Below are 12170 nucleotides of genomic sequence, written 5' to 3'. Positions count from 1 at the left end.
GTTCCTGATGAAGGCTCTCAGGGTCCTGTTGATCTTGTACAATTCTAGGCATTCCAGGATCCAGGTGTGGGGCATTGAGTCATAGGCCTTCTTGTAATCAATCCAGGCAGTGCACAGGTTGGTCAGTCTGGTCTTGCAGTCTCGGCTGACTGCTCGGTCTACCAGTAGCTGGTGTTTTGCGCCTCTGGTATTCTTGCCAATCCCTTTCTGTGCCCCGCTCATGTATTGACCCATGTGCCTGTTCATCTTAGCCGCTATGATGCCTGACAGGAGCTTCCACGTGGTGCTGAGGCAGGTTATTGGTTGGTAGTTGGAGGGGACCGGCCCATTCTGGGGGTCCTTGAGGATCAGGACTGTCCGGCCTTCGGTTAGCCATTCTGGGTGTCTCTCGTCAACTAGCAGCTGGTTCATTTGTGCTGCCAGGCGCTCGTGAAGTGCAGTCAGCTTTTTCAGCCAGTAGGCGTGAACCATATCAGGGCCTGGTGCTGTCCAACTCTTCATACTGGAGACCCTTTCTTGGATATCTGCCACTGTGATGGTTACTGGACCCTGTTCAGGGAGGTCGCTGTGGTCTGCCCTCAGATCCACTAGCCACTGAGCATTGCTGTTATGGGTTGCGTCCTTCTCCCATATGCTCTTCCAGTATTGTTCTGTCTCCAGCCTTGGTGGTGCTGTTCTCACATTGTTCCCCTGCCACTGAGTGTACACCTTGGCTGGTTCCGTGGAGAACAGCTGGTTTATTCTCCTGCCTTCTATCTCTCTGGTGTACCTCTTCAAGCGGCTGGCCAAGGCTGTGAGTCTTTGCTTGGCAGTTTCCAAGGCCTCAGATATGGACAGCTTCCTGTACTTCTTAGGCACCTTCTTCATTGTGCCTTTCTGCAACTCCGATAGTTGGCTGACCTCCCTCCGTGCTACCTTGATTTTAGCCTCTAGCCTCCTTCTCCATGGAGGGTACTGCCCCTTGTGGCTGTTCAACTTGTAGCCAAGCATCTCACTGATCACTGCTGCCGTATTGTAGATCAGCTTGTTAGTCTCGGTAATCGTGGCTGTAGGTATCGTCCGTAGTGCTGCATTAACATCATCTAGCAGACCTTCTGAGGGTACTTCACGTAATCTTGGTAACCAGGTCCAGGTTTCAAGCTTGGCCATGATCCTATCTTTCAGGTCAGTTCCTCTCGCACTCAACGATCCTTCTCCTGTGATGATATCTCCCCCCTGACCAGGCATCCTGGCTCCCCCTTGCCGTAGCATTTATGTTGTACCTCATCAATCTCTAGCTGTGAGAGCAGTCCCTTCTTTCGAATGTTGGAACACTGAGCTACTAGTTGTTTCGCCGTCATTGTGGATGTTGGGTATCGAAGAATCCACAGGTCCCTCATCCTATTCATGTAACCCCTTCCGCCAGGGTTTCTTGCGTAGTAGCATTCCAACAACGCCCTGTTTTCGTCTCTTGTCCACCGATGCCTTCTTGTTCCAGTAGCCCACTTCTGTTCCAGTGTTCCAGTGCCCTGGTTCCTCAACACCTGACGCGGACCTTGTTGATCCGGGCGACGTCCGAGCCAGTATGCCTTCATATTTATCTGTCTCGCTCATGTCTGCGGTAGGCTCGCTTAGCATAGGGGGTCTAGCCTTAGGACCCTTACTGGATACAGACGCCCCAGGCGGGAATCGAACTTGCGATCCTCTGCTCCAAAGGCGTGTAGTCTAACCACTACCACTTTTACCTCACATTTAAACACACACACACACCCTGTTGAATGGACAGGGGCAACGCTGGATTTAGAATCCAGAATTATTCCCCAAGAATAATTCAACAGGGATTGGTCCACCAACCTTCAGATTGTTCTCCCACCTGAGCCAAAGCCACCCCAATCTGATTTATCTGTACTTTATTTAATTCATTAGCTCCATGTTCTTGTTTTTGTCAAGGTGCCTTTATTTTCAAAAATTTAATTGAGCCAAAAAAAAACCACCTTAACTGACATTTTGCAATCTAGAACAAATTATATATAATTATATACAAATTTAGATGATCTCATCCTTCTCAGGTTGTTAGAATGCATAATCGCATGCATCGAGATTTAAAGTATTTTAAAACACACATACACACTGCTCAGCCACAATATTGTAGATGAATGACACTATTCTAACAATTAAGGAAATACCTGATAAAGTATTATGTTTGATTTTTGGGGGTCAAGTTAACCAGTGTCACTTCAAGTAGGTGGTATAGGTCAATATGAAACACTGTATGCCAAAGCAAAACACTCTCCGGAACACAACTTTATGTAGGCATTAAATGGTACATAATAGGACCAGTAATACCTGCAATTCTGGAAATGCTCTCACCCAGTAGTTGTAATTATAATTTTTAAATTCACTTAGAAACTTGGCCTTGGCCATTTCTCTACTTCCAGATGGCTGCTAACCTTTGACATGTGTCACTGAAATAATAGGTAACTTACAGATGTTTGTCGCAAAAGTGCAGATGTCCTGGCAAAATGCATGAATTTGGTGGTATTATAATTTTAATTCTATTAGTATTATAGTATATTATGAAAATTAATTGTAGCCCATAATGTCAAAGACTTACTTAAAATTAAACTTGATAAAGAAAAAGCTGAAATAGTAAAAACTGGCATCACATATATTTGAACCTCACCAGTTTGTGTTCCGTCCCAGTGAGCCATGAATCCGGGACGAGTGACTGAGGTGTCAGATTTGAATCGAACCCACAAACGGTTGCTGTGCGACATCAGAACTGGAGGCCGCTGATTGGCACAGAACTTACCAATCAAGGGAGATGTCTCAAAGCCACCGTCCCTAGTTGAGACAGTGGAAGTTCAACATGTCAGTGGTCTGAGTAAAAAGTATTACGGATAAAACTGTACAGCAGTTTTCTTCCAAGTAGGCAGAAAATTTTTTCCTCACCTGATCTCCACAAAATCAAAGCTGCAAGAAGGATGGGGCCCCTCCAACTCAAAATCAGTGAAGTTCAGCATAATCTGCATATTGACGTCCACAATTATCTTGAAGATGCAGTCTCTGCTGTTGGGGTAATATTGTGGGTAGTTGGGTGAACTGAAAGACCCAGTAGGGGTGGTAAAAGTCTGGCCACAGTCTGTTGAGACAGAAAAGGGGGAAATAATGTTTTTAAAAAATTACAATCTGACTATAATATTATTTTTTGGATGAGGAAAAAGCAGCGAAGCATGGAAAAAGCCCTGCTCACTTTTCTGCAACCTAAAATGTCGTTTTCTTGATTAAATTCTAAAACTGATCTTGAAAACTGATGTAGTTAATTACATGTTTTCTCTATAACGATGTTTGTACAGGCAGACTGCATGACTAGGTGTCTGATTTTATACACTGTGACTGAAAACACCATGTCCATATACAGATGAGAAAAAAGTTATTAGTCCCCCTATGAAATTTATGTCAAGTTTTTTAAGTTCTTGTCAAATTTTTCCCTGTTCTTCTTTAATGCAGCACATCATTTTCATAAATTCTTTCTGTCTGATAAGATAAGATAAGATAAGATAAGATGACCTTTATTAGTCCCACAAGTGGGAAATTTGTTTTGTTACAGCAAAAGTGCAAGTTATGTAGCAGAAATTAGACAACACTAATTTCTGCACACAATAACAGAATTATTTTAGAAAATAAATTACCAGGGTCTGGATTCAAAGTCCACTGAAAAAGTGACTTTTATTGAGCCATAGCATAAAGCACTTCTGGGCAATGATGTGGTACAACTCTTTAATGCTTAAAGCTTGTAAAATCAAGTTAAAACTTTAAATTATCTCCAAATTTACACGTGGTATAAAAACATAAGGAGAGGCTGAGCTGTCACTTCAAAACATATTGTGCCAAAAAACACAAGAAATTAGTTTAGACTTTAAACTTACAGAAGTTATTTCACAAACCCTCACAAAGCAGGAAGTAGATGTACAATGTTATCACAGCATTTCAAGTGTCAAGAACTGGAGGGGGAAGTATCATCTGTAAATTAAAGAATAAGCTTGGCAGAGGTAGACAGCAATCAATTTCAAAGACTCCAGAACACTAATGAATGGTTTGGCCAAGTCAGGAATTGTAGTCTCAAATAAAGAAATGACTAGAACTCTTCACAGGAATGGACTGCAGGGTTGCAGATGAAGAAAAAGTCCAGTTTTAGAGACACCTTGAAGCCAGACTGAAGTATGCTCAGGAAACCTGGAGAAAGATGCTAGAAGTGTGTTCTTAGATTAGATGACACACAACTAGCTCTTTGAAGGAAGAAGGGAAAGGCGTGTTTCCCAAAGACCCCCGTCCCCACAGTAAAACACAATGGTAGGAGTATTATCAGTGTATCTGGAACTAGGAATCTCTTCAAGGTGGAAGGAATCGAGAAGAAACAAGGATATGTGACGAAAGAAAACCTCAGGCAGTCAACAGCAAACTGAGCCTGGGTCATCACTTTATCTTGATGCATGACAATGGTGCAGAACATACATTGGTATTCATAACGTACCACCCCCAGAAGACCAAAGTGAATTAAAAAAAAACCATCTGTGGGATGAACTGAAGACCCAGGTCAATGCCAGAAGCCTATAAAACTGGAGGTCTTGTGAAAAAAGAAAAATGGGCTGGGATTGCTCAAGAGATGTGTGTCAAAAGACTTTAGGCACTTATCCAACAAAAAAAGGGTACTATTTGCATTAGGAGGCTAATAATTTTGAACCTGGTAGTTTTTGATTTTGGGGAAATATTTTTTTTTATTTGTTTGCAAAACTTTTAATATGTCAATAAAAACTAGGATGTCTGGAAAAGCTGTGTTAAAAATTCTATGCTCTGTTTTGGGAAAGATAACCATGTACCTGTGCTGGCATTGATGGAGATATAGCTAGCAGAGAATCCTTCTGTGTTTAAACTTGAGTCAGACACAAATAGCAGGGTCAGCTGGTTGTCAGTACTCGTGATGGATGGAGGCACTGAGCGACCACAGTACCTGCACATACAAAATGCAACATGTAGACAAATTTATACATGTACCATGTACCAGCATGTACAAAACAATCCAAACCTTTACATTGTGCAAACCTAATTGCTTTGTAACTTAAATGTAGTTTGTATCATTCTACAAATCAGAATGAGAAGGATAAAAAAAATGTATTATAAAGTAACAAGCCTTTTTTAAAGCTGTAAAGTAAAAATACCAAAACAAAACAGCATTGTTATAGTAGCTGGATAATCAACACATCCATAACAATGCATGGAGTGACAAATCATACAAAGCATCCTTTGAAATTAAAGTTAGTTCAAAGACAACATAACAAATTATTATTATTCTTCTGGAAAAAGATATCCTCATTTTGATTTTTGTGGCATTGTGTTACTGAAAACATGAGGCCTTTACTGAAAGAGAAAGAAATATATATTCATCAAAAATCTTGTCTTACTTTCCTTTTATACAAAGATTTCCTTGAATTCTCCTCCTTCTCTTCTACAAAGGGTAATTTGTTGAGAACGAAATGATTTAAGGGCGGGATTGTCACGGTCCTTGGTTGGTGACCCAGTGGTTTAACTTTTTCTGTGTTTTTGTCATTTTGTATTATTATTTATGTTTTAGTCCTCTGTGTTAGTCTAGAGTTATTCTATTGGTGGTTCGATTTAGATTTGTTTATTGGATTTTCCCCCACGTCTTTGCCCTCTGTGTCTCCCTTGCTGTGTCTGTGTTTGTGCTTATGTGTGTACATGTGCCTTGTTTCCTCTCCTTGTGTTTCACTCCATCATGTTTATCTATGTTTCCCCAGCCCATCACGTCTGCCCTCTCTCTCTCTCTCTCTCTCCCTCATGTTCCCTTGCTCCCTCTAGTCTGCCACTCCTCCACTCCTGCTTCCTGTTTTATTGTGAAAGTCATGTGCCCATGTTCGGTGTGTCTAGTTAATTTGTGTCAGCTATTTTTCCCTGTGTGTCTCTCTGTGTGTTTAGTTTATCATTTCCCAGTATAGTTTTGTATCTTTTTGCCATTCAGCAATAAAGCTGTGTTCCTTTGAGTTTGAGTCTGCGATTGGGTCCTTTCCTGCCTGCACACAGCCACTCTGTGACATGGATTTAGAATAACACTAAAACACCAAAGGTTGAGATTGTTTTGGGAAGTGATTTGCCCACTGACACAAGCCTCTCAGTATTTTATATACGTTTTTGTAAATTATACTCAGTCAACCCATACTGGTGAGAATGTCCCACCACGCAACCTTCCCAGACTTTCGTTGCTAAAATGATTTTTTCCCCCAAAAAAACTTTTTATTCACATTTTACATAGCATCCCAACTTATGGTACCACTTTTGTGACTTTTTATTTGTCTCTATGTAAAAGAAAGAATGAATCAGGCTTACTTCTTTAAATTAACTGTGAAGCTAACAGTTTAGGTTAGTTGGGATGACTTCCAAGACCAATACCAACTTTTGCGAGTTCTCAAGTTAGTTTTTGCTGAATATTCTTGACAAGATGACCTTTTAACATTTTTAATAATTTTATTCCTCTTCTGTATAAATATGCAACAACTGTATGACTGTATGAATCATACAATCATCATCATTATCATTATAAAATCAACATGCACACTTGTGTACAAATGTTGATGCAAAGTGGTTGTTGAGTGCATATATGTGCAGTTGTGTGCGCATGGTGTCCATGTGTACCTTCCAATCTTGTTTCCGGTTTGCACTGTGCCGTTGTCGTAGACTTCCAGATAATCAAAGTTACAATTAGTATGGTACTCTATGTTGAATGACTCAAATGTCAGCCGAATCAGGTTGCCTGGGCTAACACTGATGTACCAGGTACAATTGGCACCATGGGGGTAGCTGCTGGGATGACCAGGGCTTGTAATGGTGCCAGAAGGACTGGTCAAGGTGTCACCACAGCCTGGAATATGGAAAAAAGCAAATTAGAGATCAACAGACTTTTGAGCTTGAGCTTTCAAAGCTTAAAGACAGGTCTGAATGGTGCTTAAACAATTGGAACTTAATGTCATGTAAAAAAAAAAAAAGCAGGTTTAAAAAGAGCAGGTGTGCTGCTGTGCCTTCTTTAAAGTTTTAAAGGTTTCTGCTAGCTGTTACTAAATATCAGACTGTATTAAAACACATATGCTGCACAAGTCAGTTTATCAGTTATCTTAAATGGGTTAACAGCAGTTTCAAATACACACTCGGTTATAATAAATTCATGAGCTTACATTACAATTAATAAAATTTTATCTTATTTACAGTGAATTAACTTGATTACAAAATTTCCACATTTCTGTCGGTATCTGTGTTTACTCACAGTCAATTCTTGTGGGGTTTTTGAGTGTGTTTCTTTTCAAAAAGGAAAGAAATATCATCCAGACAAACAAACAATATAATTTTTTTAAGCAAAAAAAAAAAACAAACGATACATTTTAAGAAAGATCAATTTAAAAACTGAGAAAAAACAAATCCTATAAAAGCCAAGAGATAAAACCAATAGTACTTAGCAAATTGCCATCATATCTGGTGATCTGCAAAATATTTGTCACTTATAAGAGTACTCAATGAGAAACACTGATACTTCTCTCACCCTCTATGGCAGAGTCATAGGCTGCTTCAAAGCCGTGGTTGGTGACAGAGGAGTCGGTAGTGAATTTGATGTACATAGATCGCTGAGTAGACTGAAGCCTGGGGGGAATCTCAGCACCACAAAATGTCCCCAGCAGAGGAGAGCTTGACGTGGCTCCATCCCTCACCTAGAAACAGGACAAAGCATATGCTCATATAACTGATCCACTGCCACGAGTTCAAGTATGAATAACGCACAAGCACTGTTACATTTATAGGTGAAATATAAAAGCATTAACTGCAACAGTTAAAAATGCCACCAAAGAGAACTACTCACATATATCCAACCCCCCCCCCCCCTAAAAAAACACCCACAAAACATAAAATCATTTAAAACAATTTATGGTACTGAGCTTTACACATGTGATGAGTTTTTGTTAGTGATAGCTGTAACCAGATGGAAATTTTTAACATTTAAGTTAAATACAGCTGTTTACATGAGAAAGGAAATTAAGGTAAGATGGTGTAATGGAGTAGGCAGTCTCAGCAGACCACAAAGTATTGATGTATGGAGTTAGATGTGGTCACTCACTAACCCTTAACCCATATCTGAAATCATTTAAACCAAAAAAAACCCCACCTACACCTGGAGAATGGAGAACGACACCCCACATGGGCCCCCAGAGGAATGGCCCACTCCCAGCTTAGGACTTCACCCTTCCACCACCTTCCCCAATGTGCTGCCCCTCCACCCGCTTAAACATGTCCCTCACACTAAACCAAGTGAGGTGTGAATTCAGGAGGCAACAGGTCCTGATGTAATGTGACAACCTGAAGGACAAGCTCCAGTACAGAGGTGGACCGTCATCTCACCATGTCACCATGACACAAGAACTGATGTGAAAATCGTCATGCAACACCCACAACAAAAGTGACGCGGCGAGCATAAAAACAGCCTAAGATGTCATCCCTATTAAGCCTAGATTATATTCCATTCCAGGTATTTAACAGTTAATCATTAATCACATTAATCACACCTTCATATCCATAAATCAGAATTTGAACCAGGATTTCCTCATAATTATTGCAATTATTGAAATGTTCATCTGTTTATATTTTTGTTTTGTGACTGAATGAAAATGTTTCTTGTGGTTTCCTCTGGATATGTTTTATTTGATGTAAAATAATATCAGTAATGTTACTCATCTATCACTTTTTATTGTCCGCAACATTTTCATTTCCTTAATGTTTTTATCACAGTGAAATAATATAAATAACCATAATAATAAAAAAGAAGAAGAACAATAGGAAAATAAAGAAGAAGCGGACAAATAATGAGGCTATTATTCTATTATATTTGAGATTGTTGTGTGTCGTACTCAGAGTACTGTTAAAATATCTAACTGTGAGAACTAATATAAAATTAATTTACCTCAACATAATCATATCGACAGGAGCCTCCCTCAACGTCAAATGACAGGAAGTCAAGGGTGACCACATAACCCTCTGGCTGGTTAATCACCCATTCACAGACCTTATTATGGGGATATGCATTGGGGTGGTAGGGAGAGTGAAACTGCCCACTCCCAGATAAAGTACCTCCACAAGCTGGAGAGAGGGAGATGTAATGTTTAGTCAGTGGCAAGTGGAGTTAATGTTGGAATGTAAATATACATAATTACACACACAAATATTTGATTTAGTAAGTCTGCATAAAATTTATGCTTTAAAAAAAATTTTAAAAAAATGATTCTCATGTCACTGTAAAATATTTTCCGTTAACTAATGGGACAACAAGGAAAGCAAAATTTGGCAATTATAGGCAAGGTATTATCCCTGCAGCTTTAATTCTAACTGCCAACTAAGAGAAATGTAAGTGGATATTCTTAAACAAAAATAGCATAAAATGTCATAAAATATACAAAATATCACACTACAAATCTCACCAACAGTATAGACAGCCCTAAATCCAGCTCGACTGACTGAGCTGTCAGACTTGAAGCGAATCCACAGGACGTTTGAGGATGAGAGAACAGGAGCTGGCAGGGTGTTTCCACAGTACTTCCCTATTAGAGGATCAGTCTCTGTTCTCCCATCACGGACCTGGAAAAAAAGGAGGTGGAACAAGAGGACAGAAGCTGGAATGTTAATCTGATAACAACTGTCTGGTGAGCAATGGTGTCTAAAGTGTTGTGAAAGAGTATTTACCCCGCCCTGATTTCTTATCTTTTGCGTATTTTTCACATTTACATGTTTCAGCAAGAAGTGCAGTCAAGCATTTGCAGTAACTGGCAATTGCTGTGGAGGAATTTTGGCCTACTCTTCTTTTAAATTGACTTTGATTAACCACATCTTTTGGAAAACTGAGTTCTATTTCACTTGCCACACCTCGACCTGATTACTACACACACAAGAGACGTTATGAATGAGCAAGTTACTTCTTTCAAGTCACGCACATTATAAGAGCTATACGAATTGGTGGATATTTGGTCTGTTCAGATGAGTCTGTATGAACTCCAGACGGACAGTCTCATCAAGCATCTGATTAAGATCTTCATGTAACAGTCCTCTTCACACACTAAGGTTAATTATGGAGTTCCACAGGGTTCAGTGCTAGGACCAATTCTGTTTACATTATACATGCTTCCCTTAGGCAGTATCATCAGAAGGCATAGGATACATTTCCACTGCTATGCAGATGACACCCAACTCCATCTATCCATGAAGCCAGATAACACACACCAATTAGTTAAACTGCAAGAATGTCTCAAAGACATAAAGACCTGGATGGCCGCTAACTTTCTGCTTCTAAATTCAGATCAAACTGAGGATATTATACTTGGCCTTGAAAATTTTAGAAAGATTCTTACTCTGGATGGCATTACCTTGGCCTCCAGTAACACTGTGAGGAATCATGGAGTGATTTTTGACCAGGACATGTCCTTCAATGCACATATTAAACAAATATGTAGGACTGCTTTCTTCCATTTGTGCAATATCTCTAAAATTAAAAATATCCTGTCTCAGACTCACACTGAAAAACTAGTTCATGCATTTATTGCTTCTAGGCTGGACTACTGCAATTCATTATTATCAGGATGTCCTAAAAACTCTCTAATCAGGCCCCATCTTATCTTAATGAACTTGTAGTACCATAACACCCCACTAGAGCACTTTGCTCTCGCACTGCAGGCTTACTTATTGTTCCTAGAGTGTTTAAAAGTAGAATGGGAGGCAGAGTTTTCAGTTTTCAGGCCCCTCTTCTGTGGAACCAGCTTCCAGTTCGGATTCAGGAGACAGACACTATCTCTACTTTTAAGATTAGGCTTCAAACTTTCCTTTTTGCTAAAGCATATAGTTAGGGCTGGATCAGGTGACCCTGAATCCTCCCTTAGTTATGCTGCAATAGGTGTAGACTGCCGGGGGATTCCCATAATGCACTGGGTGTTTCCTCTTCACTCACTATGTGTTAATAGACCTCTCTGCAGTGAATCATAGTTGTTATTAATCTCTGGCTCTCTTGCACAGCATGTCTTTTATCCTGTCTTCTTTCTTTCACCCCAACCGGTAGCGGCAGATGGCCCCGCCCCTCCCTGAGCCTGGTTTTGCAGGAGGTTTCTTCCTGTTAAAAGGGAGTTTTTCCTTCCAACTGTTGCCAAAGTTCTTGCTCATAGGGGGTCATATGATTGTTGGGTTTTTCTCTGTATGTATTATTGAAGGGTCTACCTTAGAATATAAAGCGCCTTGAGGCGACTGTTGTTGTGATTTGGCGCTATATAAATAAAACTGAATTGAACTGAATTGAATTAAATAACTTGAAGTTCATATGGACCAGTACAGAGTCCATGTATGTACAGATTTACTTGTGAATAAAAGTCAGATTATTAGTAAGCTCCCAGGCTGATCGTGGCTATCAATCATTTTCTCAAAATGATGTCTAAAAAAATCACTGCATTTGTTAAGTATGGTGAGATTTCTTTCCACATATCAAATTCTGAAAAAAAGAAGGACAAAATATTTGTCTGGGAGACATAAATAGGTCTTACCTCCACGTAGTCAAAAGCACAGCCACTGTGACTCTCAAGATCCATGTCAGTGAAGTTGAGGGCCACCTGCCCACCTTCTGGCAACCTGATCAAATAGATACACTGGCGGTTGTGGTTATAGTTGTTGGGCCAGTTGGGGGAAATAATGACCCCCTCACTGTCAGTGAATGTTCCACCGCAACCAGGGTCACCTAAGAAAAAACATGCACAAAGAGTTAGAAGCACAACACAATTCACAAAGCAGGATATTGACACTGCTAGGAATAATCAAACCAAGCTTCCAAGGATTGCATTGCACAGATAATACTGTTAATAAATATGATAATGATAATAATGACAACTGACAATTACAGCATTTATCCAAACTCTGTACAAATTGTAGGCACATAAAGCATATATTCAAAACATTGAATATATTTTTTAGGATATACAAAACATAAAGTGTTAGGAAAATCACCCTTATTGTTTTTTTCTAAAACAGGTCCAGATCCCATAAAAGATAGCACCCTTAACTATATGCAAGTGCAATATGAAACTAAGGGGGCCAAAACCCCCATCGGA

General features: G+C 39.8%; 1 protein-coding gene across 1 annotated transcript in view; it reads right to left on the bottom strand.

Moving 5' to 3' along the window:
* Positions 1–12170, bottom strand: part of cubn (cubilin (intrinsic factor-cobalamin receptor)) — an 82756-nt gene that overhangs the window by 48210 nt on the left and 22376 nt on the right. The window contains exons 17-24 of the mRNA XM_063483247.1: positions 11610–11800; positions 9510–9666; positions 8996–9171; positions 7586–7751; positions 6688–6913; positions 4860–4990; positions 2932–3121; positions 2663–2823 (exon numbers count right to left, since the gene is read on the bottom strand). Of these exons, the coding sequence (XP_063339317.1) occupies positions 2663–2823; positions 2932–3121; positions 4860–4990; positions 6688–6913; positions 7586–7751; positions 8996–9171; positions 9510–9666; positions 11610–11800 (1398 nt within the window). The remainder of the gene's footprint in view (positions 1–2662; positions 2824–2931; positions 3122–4859; positions 4991–6687; positions 6914–7585; positions 7752–8995; positions 9172–9509; positions 9667–11609; positions 11801–12170) is intronic.

The sequence above is a fragment of the Pelmatolapia mariae genome, linkage group LG9 (assembly GCF_036321145.2).
Source record: "Pelmatolapia mariae isolate MD_Pm_ZW linkage group LG9, Pm_UMD_F_2, whole genome shotgun sequence".
Taxonomy (NCBI): Eukaryota; Metazoa; Chordata; class Actinopteri; order Cichliformes; family Cichlidae; genus Pelmatolapia; species Pelmatolapia mariae.
The sequence above is the reverse complement of the archived record's forward strand: the minus strand, read 5'-3'. Positions and strand labels throughout refer to the sequence as shown.